The sequence below is a fragment of the Haemaphysalis longicornis genome, unplaced genomic scaffold, assembly GCF_048455015.1.
Source record: "Haemaphysalis longicornis isolate Haplotype H1 unplaced genomic scaffold, Haemaphysalis longicornis Haplotype H1 scaffold_4, whole genome shotgun sequence".
Classification (NCBI taxonomy): domain Eukaryota; kingdom Metazoa; phylum Arthropoda; class Arachnida; order Ixodida; family Ixodidae; genus Haemaphysalis; species Haemaphysalis longicornis.
The window spans coordinates 104594116-104614646 of NW_027526361.1; the positions used below are offsets into that span (position 1 = coordinate 104594116).

The 20531-nt window shown below is 46.2% G+C and overlaps 3 protein-coding genes across 3 annotated transcripts in view; 2 read left to right on the forward strand and 1 right to left on the reverse strand.

Moving 5' to 3' along the window:
- Positions 1–14296, forward strand: part of LOC144179222 (intraflagellar transport protein 57 homolog) — a 38074-nt gene extending 23778 nt beyond the window's left edge. Inside the window, exons 8-11 of the mRNA XM_077707503.1 lie at positions 1482–1607; positions 5318–5584; positions 6466–6532; positions 14087–14296. Coding sequence (XP_077563629.1) covers positions 1482–1607; positions 5318–5584; positions 6466–6532; positions 14087–14259 — 633 coding nt within the window. The 3' untranslated portion in view covers positions 14260–14296. The remainder of the gene's footprint in view (positions 1–1481; positions 1608–5317; positions 5585–6465; positions 6533–14086) is intronic.
- A 4991-nt stretch (positions 14297–19287) lies between these two features.
- On the reverse strand, positions 19288–19934 carry LOC144179224 (nucleolar protein 16-like). Its single transcript, XM_077707505.1, has one exon. It carries the CDS (start codon positions 19833–19835, stop codon positions 19332–19334), a length of 504 nt encoding a protein of 167 aa, XP_077563631.1. The 5' UTR covers positions 19836–19934; the 3' UTR covers positions 19288–19331.
- Positions 19935–20135: 201 nt separating this feature from the next.
- The window catches only part of LOC144179909 (uncharacterized), a 107266-nt gene continuing 106870 nt past the window's right edge, over positions 20136–20531 (forward strand). The window contains exon 1 of the mRNA XM_077708332.1: positions 20136–20496. Coding sequence (XP_077564458.1) covers positions 20385–20496 — 112 coding nt within the window. The 5' untranslated portion in view covers positions 20136–20384. The remainder of the gene's footprint in view (positions 20497–20531) is intronic.

The window sequence follows — 20531 nt, forward strand, 5'->3', positions numbered from 1 at the left end:
CCATTTTTGCTATTTTTAGCTATCACATAAGCACAAAACCAAGAGGTGAATTTCTCTCTAGACGTGTGTCCCTACTTGTCATCACTGCAAAAGCAGCGAACACAGTGATGCCTGGTATAATCGTTAATTTTTTTTGCACAAGTAGAGCGTACAAATCTGTACTGGCTGTTTGTACTGCCGTCATAAGTTTCTTACAAACCATACAAAGCTAGCATGGTGATACGTATTTCGTGTTTTGTAGCTACAAACCTAAACAAATATTGCAACATCTTTTGAGGCGTGTGATAAAAAATACCCTTAGCTTTGATTTGTGAAAGTAGGCTTTGATTTGTGAAAGAAAGTATGAAAAAAAATCGACGATTGTCTTTTTTATATTGAATTTAAATTAGAGCAAAACACCCGACTTACCTGCAGTGCAGTGCACTTCTCAAATTGGACCATTTTTTTCTACATTAACTAAAATTAGCACGGAAAACAAAAAATAATGGACAAGTAATACTAAATACTTGAACTCCCTAGCTCGTTTATATGCAGAAAAACAAGAGCTGACATTTGGCAATTTTTGAAAATGTTTTATGTTTGTTATTTTTTGTTGGAAAGAATAATTTCCATAAACCAAAAATAAATATGTTAAATTATTTAAAAGTGCGCGAAGTCTCGGCGTAAGAAAACCTGCAGCGATATATCTATAATAGTTTGTGTTTTCCGGAGGTAAAAGATTTGAATTTTTCACAATCTGTCCAACATGAATTTCGCCTGAGCCGGCTGTGGAATTCGTTTTAGAAAGAGAAAGCTTTTTTTATCGTTTGTGCAAATTACCGTCAAATATCATCTTTCCTGTGCTGTTATCTTCCCAAATTAAAAATGTCAACCGGCCATGCCTGTCCCATCTCTTGTGAAAACGACAGATGGGCTGAGCGAGGAAGTGAAATGAATCGTCACTACTTTGTCTGTTTTCCCTAATATCTGGAGCAGTTGTTTAAAGTTGTGCTTTAAATAGCGCCACTATATTTTGGAAAAGCAGTATTTAAAATTGTTGCTTGGATTTTGTTTTTATCGTCGCATCGCTGATAATTCTACTCGTCGAACCGGTTCGCAGACCGGTTCAATATGTGATTTAGTCGAACCGTAACTGAACCGGAACAAAATAATTCATCTGAACCCGAAGCATAACCGAACCGGTATTTTTTTCAATTCGACATCCTGATGGGAATGAGTGCTCACTGTACGGTGTTGAGCCTCGTTGCATTCACCAGTGGCACCAGTCCACACAGCAATAGACGGCAAAGCAACTTCTGGGTTTTTTGTAGTCTGAAGTGTAGTGTATACACTGTGCTGCAAAAGTTACTGGGGCTTTGGTAATCATCTAGTGTGTAGTACTACCGTAAATGCCACAACAAACGTTGGAATTCCAACCACCCAGCATATGCTTGTGTTGGGTTTCCTTATTTCATGAACACCTTACACAAACTTTTTCGCAGGTAGGACCGTCCCAGCCCAGCAAGCCCGAGGACATCCTGCGGTCGTCTGTGGACAGCGCCGAGTGGAAGATGGAAGTGGAGAGGGTCCTGCCCTTGCTCCGGGTCACCATTCAGCCAGACGCCAAGGTGGGTTGGTGCTGCCGCAGTGATCACTCGTTGAAGTAGCTCCAGGACAAAGCACTTTTTACTCAGTGTTTCCTGCAGCACTGTAGGAGTTGTACAGTATTTGCCAAAGTTTCCAGGCTATAAAGAATATGAACGTCAAGGCCTTACTCATTGGTGTAACTAATGAAATGCTCTTGGGCCAGTAACCAGGCAAAATGGTTCCTCTAGCTTTCTGAAGCAAAATATACTGGTGAGACTTGATGGTTAGGCTGGCTTGAACGCTTCGTGGTCCAGAAAATTTGGCATGCCCCTGGAACTTCTGATAAAGACTGTACTTGAAATGTTAAGCACTTTCTTTTCCTGCTAAGCGTTCTTCTTGGGGTGGAGCAATTTACGTTAATCTCCAAAGGACAAATTAAAAATAAAATGGGTAAGCAGGTGTGAGAGATTTACCGAGTTTGCCAGTTTAGTATCACGTTGATGGCTGTGTGGGTGTGCATTCAGTGTACGTATGTTTGGTTAGAGTAGATATTGGTTTAGGTCACGTTTTCAAGTTTCTATCCCTCCAGGTTTTTACTTTTTCGTCATACAACCCATTTCGTTTGGTGCTGCTGAGCACGAGGTCGCGGTTTCGATTCTTGGCCGCGGCGGCCACTTTCCTGATGGAGGCAAAAAGCAAAAACACCCGTGTGTGCGAGATTTCGCCGCACGTTAAATATCTTCAGGTGGTCAAAATTAATCCGGAGCCCTCCACTACGGCGCGCCTCATCGCCTGCGTTGCGTCGGCGCGTTAAACCCTACAATCAAATCAAATCATTTCGTTTGGGTATGTACCATAGTTTTTAAGAACTTTCCTTTTAATGCTGCAACACATTACCTGTGAGGCAGCAGAGTTGTCCATGAGCTAAATAAAGCCTGCCATAATGGGTAGTTAATCTAATGCAAGAGCAATTAACCTGTAGTAGCCAAGGTGAAAAAGGGCAAATGCCCTCGTGTCGATACTTCAGCGCTTGTTAAAGATCCCAAGGTGGTCTGAATTAATCCGTAATCTTCCACTAAAGGCACACCTCATAGACCATGTAGAGCTTCAGTGTGTCAAACCCTCCAGAATTTAAATCTGAATGTTGTTACGTGGCAGCAAGAGACAGGAAATGAACCACGGAAGATGCGAATGATGTGTTTGCACTATTTGCACCATGTCGACCATGACTAGAGCCCCTAGCTTTCCGCGATTCCGCAATCCTGCAAAAAATCGCGGAATTGAAGTTTTTCCGCGGAATTCCAAAAAAACTGTTAAAAGTGTGGCGCTACGTCCCCAAAACGATATATTCGGTGAAATGTGGCGGAAAAGTGGTGTTTTCTGTTAGCAATAACAAAATAGTTTCTATTAATTGTCTGCAACGTTGTTACTGTTGAAATTTTAAATTTGCATCTGCGTATTCCTACCTTATCAAATAATAAAAATGGGTAGGTGGTGCAGCCTCCACCTGAATCAAGGGGAGTAGCCATAGCCACAGAAAGAGAACATTGCACACGACAAGGCCGGTCAGATTGCAAACAAATGAAGGGTGCAATGAGGAAAGCGGCTAGCAGGGCGCTAGTATACTTCGAGAACTCTTGACACTTGGAAGTTCTTCAAGAGTGTGAGGTGCTTCGATCCCCCGCAAGTTGGGTGTCTCTCAGAGAAGAGATCAGAGTTTGGGGCCGTTCCTGGATTTATAGCCCTAGCTGCTGAATGGCAAGTATCCTGAAGTCTGCCCAAGACCTCAAGTCTAGTGACTAGTGGCACAATTTCTAGTGGCACAATTTCTTTCTAAACAAGAAAAGCCAAGTGAAGATTTTTATGTCCTGGCTTTCTGGGCTGGGATGGAACACCTGACTCCAACACTTTCTTCCATTGCCCTTAAATACCTGTCGGTGCCAGTCAACTCTGTTGACACAGAAAAGTCATTCAGTCGCTATGGTGACATCGTGCCTCACAAGTACCGTTCTCTTGGTGAAGAAAGCACAAAGCATCACCAAATGCTCAGCCACAACAGCTTCCTTCAGTTGTAAATAAAATCTATCATGTTAGGAGTCTGAAGTGTCTAATAAATGAACTGTTACATGTACCTTATGCCGTTTCAATGTTGTCGCGGAATTTTGCAGATTCCCCTATCTAGAATCGCAGAATTTGAAATGTTTCACCGCAAAAAATGAGGGGCCCTAACCATGACAGAGCCTGCACAGCTGGCTCTTCTCCTCCTCTTCTCTGGTCCACAGAAGTTTGACCTACAGCTTTTTTGTCTTGAGCTTCTTCCCGTGACAATGTGTTTCATGGTTGCTATGGAAACTGACTTGTAATGTTTGATGCTGTTAATTTGTGTGATAGGAATGTTAAGAGTAGGTGGAAATACAACGAACTGAAGTTTGAAATACATACCTTTACGCCATAACAAGGCCCTAAACTTAGCCAATTTAGCTAAAGTCGATTGTACCATGGCCTGCTTTCTGGGTGTAGCATGTGCAACCACCTGTCTTTTGTGGACGGCTTGATTTCTCATGGCATGACATCAGTCAGTTTCAATAGGAAGTCATTCACGTATCAACCAACAAGTTAAGTCAGTAACAACTTCAACTAACGCTGCAGTATCAGGGTTCGCACAGGTCCTTGAAAACCTTGAAAACCCTTGAATTTAGAAGTGTCAATTTCAAGGCCTGGAAAGTCCTGGAATTTTTAAAGGGTCCTTGAAAACCCTTGATTTTTCTGGAGAGAACCAATGGCCCTGTCTTTTCTCAAGAATTTGAAGTGTTTGTCGTGAATTTTAGGTGTTAAAAATGTACAGAAACATTGTAACAATCAAGTTTCAGTGCATTGCGTGAAATTAAGAGTTTGGTGGATTGTCATTATTACGAGGCAACATTGAGAGCAGCACTCCTCAATAGAATCCATGTCACGATACAATCCAGTGAAAGCTGGCTTCTCTTCTTTATCTTGCATTGCCCATCTAGTCTGTGGACGGCCGCTCATTGCATGTTTGCTGTGCCTCATACGCTCCATCTGCGTTTGCTCTTACAAGCAAATGGTGGACGTGTACATAGTTTGTCCTACCTTGCAGCAACACTTGCTGATTTAATTTCAGCAGATACTTTTGCTGACAAAGCAGAAGATGCAGGCAACATTAATGAAGTTTTGAAATCGAACAGCCTCAGCAAAACACTAAGAAAAAAAGGAAGACCTCTAAATACCAACTGTGAAATAAAAAATAAAGCTGGGGGAGCATTCACGAACTTGTTAGTGCCTATCTAAATGTGTACTAATGTGCTTAGGTATTGGGCAATAAGAAAATTTTGCATTGTGTTGAAAAAAGTTATAAATAATCCCAGATAAAACATTAGATGGGGGCCTTGAAAATGTGTTTTCTGGTCCTTGAAAGTCCTTGAAAACCCTTGAATTTTTGCTTTTGAAGCCCGTACGAACCCTGAGTATGCAGGTGTCCCTTGAACTTTTTGCTAACGTTTGCATATTTTGCATATTTTGTCGTAGTAGTATCTTGGAAACCATAATGAACTTACTACTGCTCTAGATCTTGGAATATATTGAAATTTTTATTGATTTGTATTTTAACTCTAAATTTAACTGTGTGTTAATAAAGTGCATCTGTTTTGTGGACAGAACTTTGGTGCAATGCTCCCCCCTGCAAATACTTCTCTAGCACTGTGAGCCTTACTGTGTGAATGGGCGCACGCAGGACTGGCGTGGTCACCTGGAGCTCATTCACCAGCAAAGGAAAGAGCTGGACGAGGGCCTGCAGTCGACGCGGGCGCAGCTCGAGAGGCTGTCGGCTGGTCTTGGCTCGGCTCTGGACAAGCTCGCGAGCCGCGAGAAGTACCTCAACGCGCAGCTGGACGCCCCACTAGCTCAGTACCGGTCGGTGCAGGAAGCCCTGGCCCGCACCCGCGACCACTACCGCACCATCAGTGGAGGCATCACAGACCGCTCACGCACGCTCGCACAGGTCGGTAGCGTCTGTTCACCGTGATGGTTTTGGGGAGTGGTACAAAGTTTGTCGGTGCACTGACCAAATGCAGAATGAGAGAAAATGCTAGTATTTTTGAATCCCTTTGATGGCTTCCTTTATGAATTTTAGGTACACTTGTAAAACCTCAATGGTTGCGTACAGCTTAGAATGCAATGTAACAGTGTGGGGTCTTTCAAGTGCAGCTTTCCACTGTTCCTGTTCTGAGCGAGTGATTCGCTTGTTGACCTAATGCGAACTGTGCAATCAGCCGGGCACTGAAATCCTGCCCTAGTGCCAATGCCTTGTGCCAGCTTACCGTGTGGCTCACACAAAACAATCATTAGTGACAGGATGCGTCGTAAGTGGGACAAGGACGTGCTGGCTACAAAATAATACGAATTTACCCATCCATAATTGTCTGCAGTCAGCAATAGAAACTTCATGGTATGTTTTGAAATTGATGTGATGACACATTTGACGTTAATTGCCAAAGTATGATGGCCCGTTGCTGCAATAAGGGGCGATAAAAGGTGAAAGTTCGAGCTCTTAATAAACAGTCATACGAACCGATTATGACCTCTCAGTTGCTCCTGAAAAAGTAAAGGGAAGTAAAGAGCAATGTTTTCATGGTCACTACCATGAAACCATGCGTCTGCTGTGCTAACAATTTTCGCATATGGGAACTGCCTGCGAGCAAGAAGACTTGGCTGTATGTGAATATTGAGACCTGTGGAGTAGTGGTACGAGGACTCTTGGCTCCTAACTGAGGACAATTGTTATGAGGGAACAGCATGTTATAGCACTCGAGTGACTTGGCTGTGCGACAGGGTGGCTCAAGTTTGACATTTCAATTTGATGCCGCTGCTCATTTTTCGCAGATCACTGAAGAGCTGGAGCAGGTCAAGCAAGAGATGGAGGAGAGAGGCTCTAGCATGACTGATGGAAGTGAGTTCCTTGTGCATGCGTGTGTGTAATACATCTTAAAGGGACACTGAAGGCAGCCAGCAAGTTGTGATCAAACAAAAGTCTTACGTTCCCATAGCCATTTTAGCACTGCTTCAGTGCCGAAAGATGCCTTAATTGCTGAGAAATCGCTAATCAGACGTGATGCAAACAGTGAAAAGAGTGACTGCAATCACTGCTGAGAAATCGCTAATCAAACGTGATGGGAATGGCAAAACCAGCGACTGCAATCGCTGTTTGCATCACGATAAACAGGAAGCAAGCAAGGCAGTGGTGATGTATAGCGGTGTAGAAGCGACTGAATAGTACAATGCTACCTTGACCGAGCAGTTTGGTCAGCTTCAGTGAAATCAGTCATGCTTTCCTGAACTCCCACGTCCTTCGCAGCTGCGGACCAGTGAGCAAAATGTTCCTTCATGGGACCCGTGACCAGTATTGATGCTTTGTTGAAGAAAAACATATTGTCCTTTTCAGGCCCCGCGACTGTTGGCGTCGAACCAACCGCTCGTGCGTAGCTTGCATGCTTGCTCGAAAAGCCGTACCGCTGCCCCAAATGTGGACGAATAGTGCCATCCTGCGGCAGCCAGGAAAGACATTGTGCACGGCAGACGTTGCAACCACTTTTGGTACAAGTTGCGTGGTAGCATTGGTGCGTGGTAGCAGTCGTGGCAGCATCCGCCTTCACGTCCTTGGTATTTTCTGCCTTATTTAAAAAAAAAAGCTAAGCGTAAGAAAGGTATATATTCATGTTCTCGGTGGGCTAATCTATCGATCTAGAGCAACTTGTATTTTGGCTTGTGTCCCTCCAACCTTTGCACCAAGAGCTTATAATTCAGAAACAGTGCAACTAAGAGCTCTGCATCATGAAAATGCAGTGGCTGTGAGTTTGCAAATGTGAAAAATCGTTGAATGGTGGCAGTGAGCATGGAGCATCGTGGCCTTAGGCGTCGCTTGCTTTTAAGGGTCATATGGAGCCATAACAAAATGAGCAGAAAATTGTTTGGGTCTGCTTATACACGGGGTGCAAATTTAACCCACTTAAGTCCAAGGAAAATCTTGTATTGTATGCAGCTTTTTACTGTAGTTTGGGTTATCTTTACACCTGAGTGGGTCATCTGCAGTTATCTACAAACCTAAAGGGGTTGTCTGCAATTATGTTCTTAGAACATTTTTAGGTGTTGCAAATGAAAAATTCTGTCACAAACAGATTGGTAAACCGGTAATCCTTTTTCTGATAAAAACTGCACCTTCCCCGATTTACAGATCACTGCTTTGGCTGTGTCATTGCGCATAAATGGCGGACTGTTTGTATGGCTAGGACTAGCACGTCAACAGAGTCGCTGTGAAAGTAAACATTTCACTGATCTTCGAGCCCTTATCGGGTAATTGCTCATCTCATCTGTTGTGATGTTAACCTACTGTTATGCTCTTCGGGTATAGTATACACTGGTGGCCAGCCAGGCCAGCCAAGCCAGGAAAAACATGTCTGCCCGCAGCGAAGTCAAGATGTTAAAGGGACACTGAAGTGATTTGTAAACAATGCGGGATTACGAGCGCAAATTGTAGTCCGGAGTCCCTGGGCCCTGTTTCGACCACTCTGTGCGCGTTTACGCGAATTTATTTAGTAGAAAAATCAATTCGAAAATGCTGTCCTCCTCTCTGTACTCTCGCCCATTTTCTGTGGCGTTTTCGTGTGACGTCAGCAGGAGAGGAGCTGGCAATTGGCTGCGCATTACTGCACGGCTCGCCGACCTTCCGCGACCGAGTCAGTCGGCCCAACGTTTAGTCCGCAGGCCGCCGACGGGTCGTCGCAATTCGCTCGATCCGTTGAAACTAAGCCACAACACGTTTGGGAATGGAAGAATGCGCCTTTCTTTACTTCGAAACTAAGCCACAACACGTTTGGGAATGGAAGAATGCGCCTTAGTTTACTTCGTTAGTTTGTACACTGTATCTAGCTCCAAGTCAAGGTTGCTTCACACAAGCGCACATGCGACGCTTCGCTGACTGGTACGCCAGTAGGAAAATATAAGACCTCTTGAAGGGGGAGAAGAGTGAGCGAAGTCAATATAGGTACTAAGGAAATAAAATCAACTGATATTTTTACCGTACAGCGTAAAACGAGGGTGCGGGAAGCACTTTTTTGCGCTGGGCGAACAAGCGCAGCGGTTAGCAGCACGACTACGCATCTGCGAACGCTTTTCCGTCGACGAAATGCAATTGCTAGACGTGAGCTATTGTGGAAACTCGGGAGACGCTTACTGCACGAGCGCAATACAACAAATAGTCACCTAAGCTGCTTGAAATACTAAAACAAAATAAAAGTGTAAACTGGCTATACATTTTATACCTTATATTTCCTTAGCCGCTAGCGGCCCCCCGTGGCTTAGTGTTTTGGGGTGCTAGGTATGTCATCGCAAGTGTTTTGCCAGTCACAAGTTCGAATCCCCGTGGGTACATGCTTTTTTTTTATGATTTAACTTTTCCGTTTTTCACCGATGTTTTCTATGCTGTGTTCACCTTTTTTTTGGGCCGCAATGTTCATTGCTCCACGAACTAGTCCACAGAACTCGCGCAGGCTGGCACTGGCGCGCTAGCGAGTTCTCGTTGGCGTGCTGTTGCCATAAGCACCGACTGCTTGCGGGCAGTGCGCACAGGCCAGAATCAACAGACCCTTGGCCTGGTGCGAACACGCTTTTTACGATACAGGCATGAGCTAGGCAAGCTCCAAATATGGGGGAAAAGCGCATGCATTTGAGCGTCTGCGGGGACGCGGAGGGCGTTCATGCACTGCGTAGGCCTCAGATAGTGAATGCTACGATTCCAAGCCGTCCTGGGAGGCTTATCTTATATGCATTTTACAGCCGACAACATGGCAGAAGCGCGGTACTACGATAACGGGGATATTGAGAATGCCCATCCAACGACACCATCGAATGTCAAACATGTTGTTTTACAGAACCGAAACCGAAACCGAAACTTGTTTGATTGCTAACCTTGGGCATCGTCCAATTACGGTGCCCCCTCCTCCCAACGTCACAGCTTAGTTTGTGCGGCCGCCGCAAACCGCGCATGGTAGTTTTTCTTCTTTCGCGCTTTGTAAAATAATTACCAATTTGTTAACCGGATAAACGTTGAAAAGTGTGCTAATTTGAGCCAGTCTACACAGTGCAAGCAAAAACGGGAGCTTGACAAATTCACTTCAGGGTCCCTTTAAGTGTGTGTTTATTCGTGAGGCATGCACGCTCGTTCCGGGCAGCACACCCTCTCTCTCATGGAAACGTACTACACATCTCCCCTCTTCTGAGGCGTTGTGCTTGAATGCACGCCGAAGGTTGCCGGTGAGACTAGGAGCTGGAGGTTAAGCGTTGCTGGGACTTCACGCAGTGTCCTCTGTGTGTGTGCACGTGCAAAGTGCCCGGGCATCCTGGCTCTGTCTCTTGTGGTTCGATGAATTGTGCCTAATGGTTGTCGTCTGCGGTGTCCTGTACGCTCGGACCGGATGTCTTCACTAGCGTAATTTGTGTCAAATGCATTCGGTTGCGCCTTAGCGCTCCTGCTTTGGTAGTAACCCAATATGACTGCGGTGCTCCTGCTTCTTTCAATATTTTTCCCAGGGCGTTGCAGGTTTATGACCTGGCTGGTTGAAAGTGCAGGGAGTTGGTGAACACTGTAATGCCGGTCGAAATGGTATTACTGAGCCTCCTTGAATTCTTTTTCTTTCGCTCGAAGCTCGGCCTTATTTCTGACATAGGGCTCTAGTGTCTTGCCTGCCGTGGCGAACTTGACTTCTGAGGCGTCGGCCCATGAGTAACTCAGCAGGGCTGTAGCCATTTTAAAGCGGCACTAAGCGATAGGTGAGAAGCGCTTTGTATAGGTCGTTTGTCTTTTTCATGGACACCTTGATGACCATGACAGCCGCTTCAGCCAGTCCGTTGCTCTGTGGGTACCCTGCGCTGGAAGTGACGTGGCGGAAATTGTACTGGCGAGCAAAGTTCACAAAAGCCGATGAGTTTAAGCATGCCAACTGAGGCCCGTTGACGGGGATAAGTCTTGGAAATTTCATGTCTAGCGAACACCAACTTGCAATGTGCGCTGATGGTGTCAGATGACAGGGATTCGAGGCATACGATTTTTGGGTGTTGGAGTAGTAGTCTGTTATTGTTAGCCACCAGCGGTTGTTGCAGTAGAAAGGTCCATTGCTGTCGACTTGGAGGCTATGTTGGCATCGTGGGGAGCTTTCTGTTCTGCTAGTGTTGTACACATTGCACACAGTTGCTGATGAGTCGCTGTATGTCGTCTCCTGTGCCTGGCCACCAAACTGATTATGTGGCTCGTGCTTTGGTTTTAGTTATGCCGAGGTGACCCCTGTGGAAGTCGGGCATAATTGCTTGGTGCAGGGAGACAGGCACGATTATTCTGTTCCCAAATATGAGCAGCCCGCAGTAGCATTGAAACTACCTATTTTTTCCCTGAAGGAGTCAAAAATATGCTACCACGCATCATCGTCATAATCATCATTGATACTGAATATTATCGTAGTCAATTCTTTGAGTACTTCAGCAGGGGCTGTAAGATGGCACTACTGTGACTGGTTACACATAAGTAATCCAAATCGACCCACTAACATGAAACCCAATCAAATATTCATTCAACATCACAGATGCTGGAGAGAACAGTAAAAAGATCAAATCCCCTTTCTTATTAAGAGAAAGATGATTAAAACGCAAAGCTTTTTTTCATGTTATCTGAGTTATTGACCAGCGCCACCGGTATTTCAACAGAATATTGTCTGATCGTTAAGAATTTTGCCTTCTGCAAATAAGGCGAACTTTTCCAGAGCCATCTGGAGCCCAGCAGAAGTCTTTAGGTGCCCCATCTATAAAAGAGGGAAAGCCATCGCTCCTCCTGCACCGCCTGTTCCGGCGCCCCTGGCAGCCCGTTTTTAACTGCTATCATGTGACACTCGTTTGAGAATGATTTGAGTGCCTCTCCTAAGTCCCAGTGGGAATGTGGCCAACCTTTTCTGCTGCACCTAGCAAGTAGCTGGCAGACACTGCCGTGTTGCTGCTCCTTGATGATTGCTTCGAGGCTTGCGGCTTTAGCTGGTGTTGTTGACGCAACAAAGCTCACATAAGCCTCTACTTCAGCTGACAAGTCATCTTCGTGTGTTCCCTTGATGGGAAAGTGAGAAAGGGAGTCAGCGGGAATCGGGTCTTTCCCAGGGATGTATGCCACGTTGTACTCGCACCGCATAAGTCGCACGCAAAGCTGTTGTAGTGTGGGTGTCAGTTCCGAGAGGTTTTTGCTGCCCGATAATGAGACTAGCGGCTTGTGGTCCGTCTGGAGCTCAAAGGACATACTGAGAAGGTAATCTCTGAATTTCTCACATGCCCAGACAAATGACAACAGTTCCCTAGCTATTTGGGCGTAGTACCTCTGGTGTGTAACGCGTAGTTTACGACCTTCCAAGTGTCATCGTGGTGCTTCTGATGGAGTATAGCGCCGAGTCCATAAGAGGACGCGTCTGCGGAGACCTTTGTGGGCTTCCTTGGTTCGTACAGTGCTAGGACAGGAGGAGAACTCAGGAGCTTTTTCCATGCATTGAGCGCTTCCCGCTGAGGGAGGCCCCAGACAGAGTCCTGCTTGGAGCTCAGCATTGAAGTCAACGGTGTGATCAAGTCGGCCATGTTGGGCATGAAGCATGCTAGCTAGGTTGCCAAGCCTAGAAATCGGCGAAGTACAGCTTTCAATTTGGTGGTGGTAACCTGGACGGCCTTTAGGAGCTTGCTGCTTGGGCAGATACCACGGTTATAGAACACTCGTTCCGGGAACACGCCTTCCCTACAGTGGTGGGCTACGTACTGTACACTTTTTTTTAAATTTCTAGCCAGCTTTACTCACATTTTGCTTAGTTGGCCCTAACCTCAGCTATATTATTATAATCAGTACTCGAACATTGTTTTGTTTTATTATTTGTCTAATTTCTAGTTCTGCTTAAATGTAAGTATATTTACACTGTGGTTTATTGAACACAACAGAAATGGAAATTGGAATTAATTAAGAAGGAGACTTGGCCCTAGGGATACTCTCCACAATATAATTACATTGCTCCAAAGCTGCACCAAAATGCTCAAGCCCACTTCCAACCCTACATCCTCTTCACCAGCTTGGTGAAGCGAGCTGCGACGACACACTTGAAAATTCTGAAATAAAATGGATTGCAAGCATGTTCAACCTGTATAAACTCTGAATGAACAAACAAGGAGTCAGTAGTAGCCAGTAAGTGGTGGAACATCGAAATTCGGAACGATGAGGTAGCAGTGAACAACCTTTCAAACCAATGTGGCCGTGAAGGGTTCTCTCTGTTTTTTCTTTGTTAGGGCTTTGCAATTGAATTGAAGCTTCGAACGTTGCTGGATAGTGAAATAAAGTATATCATGAGTTGAACAACTCAGTTGCAGGCACAAATAATAGCTTGACAAATTCGCTTCAGTGTACATCCAAGAGCAATAGAGGTCGATACTAGCCAAGTTTGCGCACCTCTAGCATTCTGTTGCTGCAGCTGTTATGCTACTGCTCCATTCAGAAACGTGGTGTGGACACCTTGTTCGGGCAAGAAGCCACCCAACAAATGCGCCAGTGCACGCCCTCCCAGAACGTGCCCTGGCTCGTGATGCAGCTGATGAACTCGGTTGCCAGTTGTCTTGCCTAAGACATGATAGTTGTGTTTTGAAAGACGATAGTCTTTCTTGGGCCACTTAAACACAGAAATCTTGGTCTGTCTGTCTGTCTGTGACTCGATTCAGCCACCCGGCCACAGTGAAACAGGAGCTGCGCAATCGTCTTATGTGCCCACAGCCAAACCTAAATGTCGAAGTCTGGTGTCAATGTTCATACTTGTCAGCATTGTTGAATAAGAAGAGGACATGACGCAAATATAAGGCAGAAAATCAATACATAAGTGATATTTGCAATGTTTGCAGTGTTCCTTTGTTGAAAAATTCATGGATGCTGGGTTTTTTGCGATAGCAAATGAAATACTACATCAACTGCAGAAAACTGTCGCCTGCTGTTGCCTGCGCCACTATAGCTCCTGGCGGTGTTTTAAGAAAACAGACTGCAACAGTAATGAAAGGTTCCACTAGATAGGTTTCACATTCGGCTTGAAACGCTCGTGTAGTGGGCAGCAAGGTTTTATAAACCTAGTAGGGTGCCTCGATTCATGTGCATTGCCACCGTACGGCAGCGCTGGCATCGAGGCACCCGACTTAGAGCAGTAGAACACGGTAACTTTAAATTGACTTGGGCAAACTTCTAGCGTATTATCTTGTAGGAATGAGACGGGAGAGGAACAGCATGAGAGGTGAGCGGGAAAGAAAAGGGAGGCGTTTACATGGCAGGGGCGCCAGTCGACTATCGTCTTTCGTCGACACTTGCAACCAAAGGAGCAGATATGCGGCCATTTTTTTGCATGAACAGTGCTTCAGTTGCGCCTTCTGGTTCTCTGAAGTCTTCCTTTCTCTGCCTTCGCAGCTCCCCTGGTGAACATTCGGAAGGCCCTGTCCCGCCTCAAGAGCGAGATCACGCAGATGGATGTGCGGATAGGCGTGGCCGTGCACACCCTCCTCCAAGCCAAGATCAAGGAGAAGGGCAGCTTCCGTGATGTGCCAGAGGCGCCGGTTGCCAGCTACGACTCTGTGTACTAGCCTGAAATGCACAACCGGAAATACATTTCCACCTAAACACCACGCTACTGTGTCGTGTGTTCTTGGCCCAGTTTTTATTTGCGCAGGCAACCCCATCTGCATCTCGACCAGTTCAATCCGAACTTTCCAGATCCATCTAAGTGTTCTTGCAGTGTTTGGTTTAATGGTAAAGTCTTGAATTGTGTTACAGTAAAACCTCGCTACAAGAGACACCCAAGGGAACCAAAAAACGTGTCTCTTGTAACCAAGGCCTCTTGTATGCAATGTTGCTAGCATGGCGAACATAGGAAAGCCAACCAAACCGCCTTCATTCAAACGTCTCTTTTAACCAAGTGTCTCTTGTAACAGCGTCTCTTGTAACGAGCTTTTACTGTACTTAGATTCCAGTGTGACGGGTTTTCCATGCCCTGAACTTTTCAAAAGGTTCCTATAATCAGGTTAAAAAGAGATTTGGCCCCCAACGTGGTGTAGCCGCACTTATAGTGATAAAAAGGAAATAGTGTGAGCAAAGTGCCTTTCCCCGCCTCTGGTGTACCCGACATACAATGCCAGCGGCGGTAAGATTAATATCAACAGTAAGACATATTTCACATTAACATTTCATCGCACTGGAGTTCTATCATGTTTTGTATAGAACATGGTTTCTCAAACAAGGGTTTCCGCGGAACCTAGGGGTTCCGCAGGCCCCTCCTCAGAGTTCCGCGAGCCACTGATAAATTTTCCCTGGTTCCGCAGTCGCAAAGTCTTATATGGTAAACTTGAGGTGCGATCGATCTAAGGAACCTGCATTACTCACGCCCGAGTGTCAGTAAGTACATCTCGGCGCATAACAGAAACGCGCGAGCTGCGCAATAAATCTCGCCAGCAGTTTGTACCCAGCCAGACTCCGAAAACGGGCCACGTGGTTAAACTATTGCACTTGAATCTCGGCCTTATGTTACCCCCATGCGCATTTCTCCTGTTTGGAGATAGGTGGAGATGGAGAAAAATTTACTTGTATATACCAAGAGGCATTTGGGTTCCCACGCGGGCACTTTGTTCGCAGTGAAATGTTCAGCACATAGCTGAAAATCGTCAGCAAAACCATGTTTAAGTACAGCAAACAATGTGACATACACACCATGAGTAAACTTGAGGCAAATTGCCCAGCATTAGGATCAATATGTAACTGTAGACTAATTCTCTACATCAAAACGACATCAAATTCTCTACATCAAAAACGCCCTGTTTGTGTTAACCTCAGTCCTTCGTCCGTGCTTTTTGGCGCTTAGTGAAGATGACTAATTCTCTACTTTATTGAACTTTAAGGCATGCTGTTAATTTCTCCTAAATTCAGCAAACCTCGAACATAACATTCCAGTCAAAATTCGAGAGCGGTACATTACAAACATACATATAGCTGCTAGAGTTAGTAATGTTTTTCAAGGTAGTCACACAGGTTATCCAAAGTAAAGTTCATTAAGAACATAATCTTAACACGGCTCACACTGTCACGGAATACCACATATCCTTTTGAAGGAGTACTGACATGAAAATTCAAAGTTGAAATAAAGATAGTTATTTCAGCTTTGCGATTTCCTTCCTTTGTATTTGGAGACACCTCCAAGCAAGTTTCAACAGTAGCCGTTCAGTATAACGTATTTTAAATCTATTTTAATCTTTGCGTGGACGAGAAAGCTCAGAATGGATGCCCTTTCGCAATTGGCATCAGCATGATGCCATCTGCTCCACCTGCCGAGTTGAAGGCCCCCGTGACCTGGCCAACGTCCTGGCTGCAGTTGGCGCGTGCTGCTGCGGTGTGTGTATCACGTTGCAGTTTTGGGACTGATGTCATGCTGCTTGGGCACTTGATGGTGGAGACCACGGCCAGTCTGGGCGCGCGCTTGACCAGACCGGCAGTGGCGCGACAAGAACGGTGACGTCACGAGCGTCCTCCTGTCGTGGCAGCCGCCTCGGTGTTCATTAAAACCGAAACTGACACAAATAAACAAGGCTTTAAATAATTTTACACTGTGATTGACCATCTAATGTGCTGTAATATAAGTACTGGTCTGGTAGGTACCCAAGCTGCGAAAAAAAGAACTTCACATGAAAATTTCGTGTCAGTACTTCAAGCGAAACAAAAAACTCGCGGGCCATCGCCACTAACGTGCAACCTGGAGAGGGGCGAAGCCTGCAGTGTATAAGTGTATTCTTGGTGCCTTGGCGTTTTTGCCAACGGAGGTGAAACCGTTGGGGGGGTGCAGGTATACAGCTTTGCTGTAAAGGTCTTGTCTTTGAAGCACGAAGCCCTCTAGCACCAGGCGTAAACGGGCGTCTCGGCGTTTTTTTAGTACGCATTACGAAGCGCTCCAGTGGGAGGCATAAACGGGTGTCCTGGAATTTTTTAAGTGTGAATACACTTTATAAGCGACCCCAAACCATCCACCGCCGGCGTCGGCGTCGGCGTCCGCAGTGCTCCTCTATAAAGAAACAGCATCCGGCGCCAGGTTTCGATCCGCGGACTTTGCGGTCGCAGCGCGACGCTCTACCGATCAAGCCACGGACGCGACGGTGATATCAGTGTTGACGCGCCTTATATCTTTAACGCATTCAAACTACGTCGTCAGCGGCGTGCGTTGGCGACTCAGAGGCGTTATAGCGGCTTGATAACTGCGTGGTGTACACGTGATACTACAAACCCGGTGGAAGAGATGGAAGAGAAGGCGGCGAGGCGGTGGGCTGCGGGGGCCGAGCGCAAGCGCCGCAAGCGGGCCGACAACCGTGCATTCGCACTTTCACATTCTCCCCCTCGGGGAAATGCGGGGGAATTTTTTTATTACGCGTTTCATTCTAGCGTGAGGCATAAATGAGTTTCCTGGTGTTTTAGTACCGCAAATACATGCGACGAACGATGATTACGATGACAACAGGAGACGCCAACAGCCCCAGCCCCTAAGGGGCTTCGCCCCTAAAAATTTCCTTCTCGTCACTAGGCTTTTGCAAAAGCAAGAACTGGAACCCCTTCCAGAAATGGAAGTCTCGGTGTTGTTTGAACAGGTTTCAAATGGAGCACCTGCACAAGATTGCTGGCTGCATGGCGTCTACTGCGCTTATCATTGATGTTTGTGTTCCTTACCTTTGTTGCTCATATGGCACACAGATGCCTTCGCATTGTCAGGAAATGTTCCACGGTAGGCGTATGGGTTGTTAACCAGAGTTTGCCGTGTTCCGGGGCTGGGCTAGGCTTAAGGTAGCATTCGCCCACAGATGTTTTCCTGGAAGTGTTTGGTGATATGAAGGGGCCAGTGTGGTAAGGCAAACCTCCCGTAATGTACTCTGAACCAGCACACACAATTGCCCACCCTTACAAAGGCCTCGATGAAGCATCGGCCTTGATGAAAGTGTTTCCCTTCACATTGGTCAAGTATCTTTCAACATGCTTTTTTATCTTACACGTGGGGACAAAACAAAAAAATATATGCACTGGTTAAAGAATGACTTTTTGAATGATCATCCTTTCAAAGCTCAGTAAGTACAGAATCTTCAGAAAACTCAAAATACACTCCTTGCAAGGGTGTCAAAGGCAACAGGCTGTTATGACTACATACTTTGGCGTACCCCAGGGCAGTGTTCTGTGGCCCATTCTCTTCAATGTAGCCATGGCTTCCCTGCCTTCTACGCTGAAGAATCATTGGTCATAAGCTCATATGTCAATATATGTGGACGATATCTGCACATGGCTCACCAGATACCAGTGGGGGCAGTGTGATTGGGTGAGTAAAAATCAAGACAAAATGCTTTCACCGCAAGTTGAGCACACAGCGAATGCCCCTGGAATGCTCGGACATCAGTGCGAGTCTGATGTAAGTTTAGTTTTGCAACATCCTCCATTGCTTGTGTACGTCCAATGCACCCCATACTATCAATGCATTCAAATGCGAACAACAGAGCACGTGGCTCTCAGTACATGCTCTGCATCCTGGCGGCAAGCCACATAAGTGCAGTGGGATTACGTTACGAGAGTTCGTGTCCAATCATGGTATAGGTGGTATTCATTGAAAAGTTTAGTTGTAAATTTCTTCGCTTGGCAACACTAGAAACTGCCACAGGCATGGCTGATGCGCCATGGACATGGGGTGGCTTGTGCCACTGCGCCTGCACGCCGGAAAAAAAAAAAAAAAAACACTGCCGTGCGGCGTCAGCTACGTTTCAACCCTATTCTCAAGGGTGGTGTCAAGAGAGATGTTATTAATCACACTCACATTGGAGTCGAGGCATTACTTTGTGTTCGGTGGTTAGAGTTTAAAACACCCCACACACATGTGCTTAGCACGAACAAGTACCGCTATCCCGCGGAGCCCGACGAGACCAGTGACGGCGCCCTCACATGGTTGCCTGCATGCGTGCCTCGCTAGTGAATACACGCTACTTAAAGAGCATTGTTTGGCATGTGAGCATTGTGATTTGGCCACCGCCACGTTTGGCACCGATTGACGCTACAGTTATTGAACTTCTTCGTGCGCCGTTTTCATCCCGTGCAGCGACAAGTTTCCATACCAAGGTGGACACAAACTGTCATAACGTGTTTCTACTGCACATTACAGCCCATCACCAGGATGTGATGCATGTACTAAAAGCCGCCCGCTCCATTGTTTGCATTTCAATCGTAGTAGAACGTCCGATGTATTTTGAGACGAACAAATAAAGGCCGACGGGCTAGCACATCATCGTACAGGCGGCGTGTTAACGCAGGTAATGCCTTGCTTATATTGCGGGTCCGTTCTGAATAATGATAGCGTGACGACGGTTTTTAGGTTTAAAGAAAAACTGAGAACGGCGAGAAATTCGCGAAACGAATACAAATAAAAATACGACTATCTCAGCGAAACGACGTCCCGAACTGTGTGGATAGCACTAACATGTTGGGTTGCATGTTACTGCACCACGCTTTTAAAACAAAAATGTTCCCAGCATCCGCGCGACCAGAGCGTGCTTAGGAAATGCAAACGAGGACACGAGCAGCACAAGAAAACAACAACACGACAGTGTCTGTGAAACACGTGTATTAGGAACACGGCACGCACACACGGTCAGGCGAGCTCCTTAGCCCGCAGGTAAGCGTTCCACTGCTCGGGGATCTTCTTGAAGGTGTTTATCTTCTGCCTGATCTGGGCAGGCGTCTCCTGGAAGTAATTCTTGCGGTCCTTGGCCATGGCCACATAGTCCTCGCCATACTTTTCCAGCATGTAGACGCAAAACTTCACGTTGTCTCCGGAAAGCCGCAGTGTGCTGGGCCTTGGCTCGGACGCCTCCGTTTCGAGCATTTTGACGACGTGCTCTTTCGGGGCGCGGGCTTTGCGCTTGCTCTTGGATGACGTCTGCGCGTCAACATCCATTGGAACAGCCTTGTTCGGGTCCGCTGCCAGGCCCATGTCGCGCATGTTGTCGTAGATGCCCTTGTTTTCTTCCCAGGCCTCCTTAATCGGTATGCTCTGGATCTTCACCTGACGCTTCAGCTTCTTCTTCATCTTCCGCTTGCGGTTGACACTGTACTTCTGGCGGTGCCGCTTCTTGGTTTTCTTGGCGTTTCCCATGGTCTGATCGAGATTTAGAACGTGTTGAACGCACGAAACAAGTACGACCACGTGTGCGCGATGACTACGACGAACAAACGCAGTTTGAGAAGTGACTTGGGTCGGATTGGATAGCAACGACTGACAAAGTCTGCCAAAGTAATGCTGGTAATACAAAAAAATGTATATCTTGTTTATTGTAGTAGTATTGTTGTTTAAATCAGTTTATAATATTATATATTAGGATTTAGTTTATATTTGTTGATACAAATTTACAATAGTAGCTTTGCTAACTGCTAAGTTTGCCACTTGAAGCGCGCATGTCGGCAGTGGCGTCCGATACTCGCGAACAAGGCAAGCCGGAGCTTGCTACGAACGATACGCATCGGACAATCTGACGCGAGCTAGTAGATTGCCCATGCTGCAGTCTCTGTTCAGATAGTGGAGCTGGAGCTTGTGTGTCCCGTTAAGAGCTTATCCGCCTGTTTTAAACGTGGAAAGTCCATTGGATGAATATTTGCTTACCACACGGCATAATCGCCGAGTAAAGCACCTCAGTCGGTTACAAAAATGAGCAACACGGACTTGCTGTCGCAGGCGATGAGCGTCAACAACTTGGAGTCTTCGAAGGGTAGAACCGAAGACAACGACGCCGACTCCGACTGCGATGACAAATTGTCGGGTGAGAAGGCACTTTTACTTCCTCATCCCGACCCC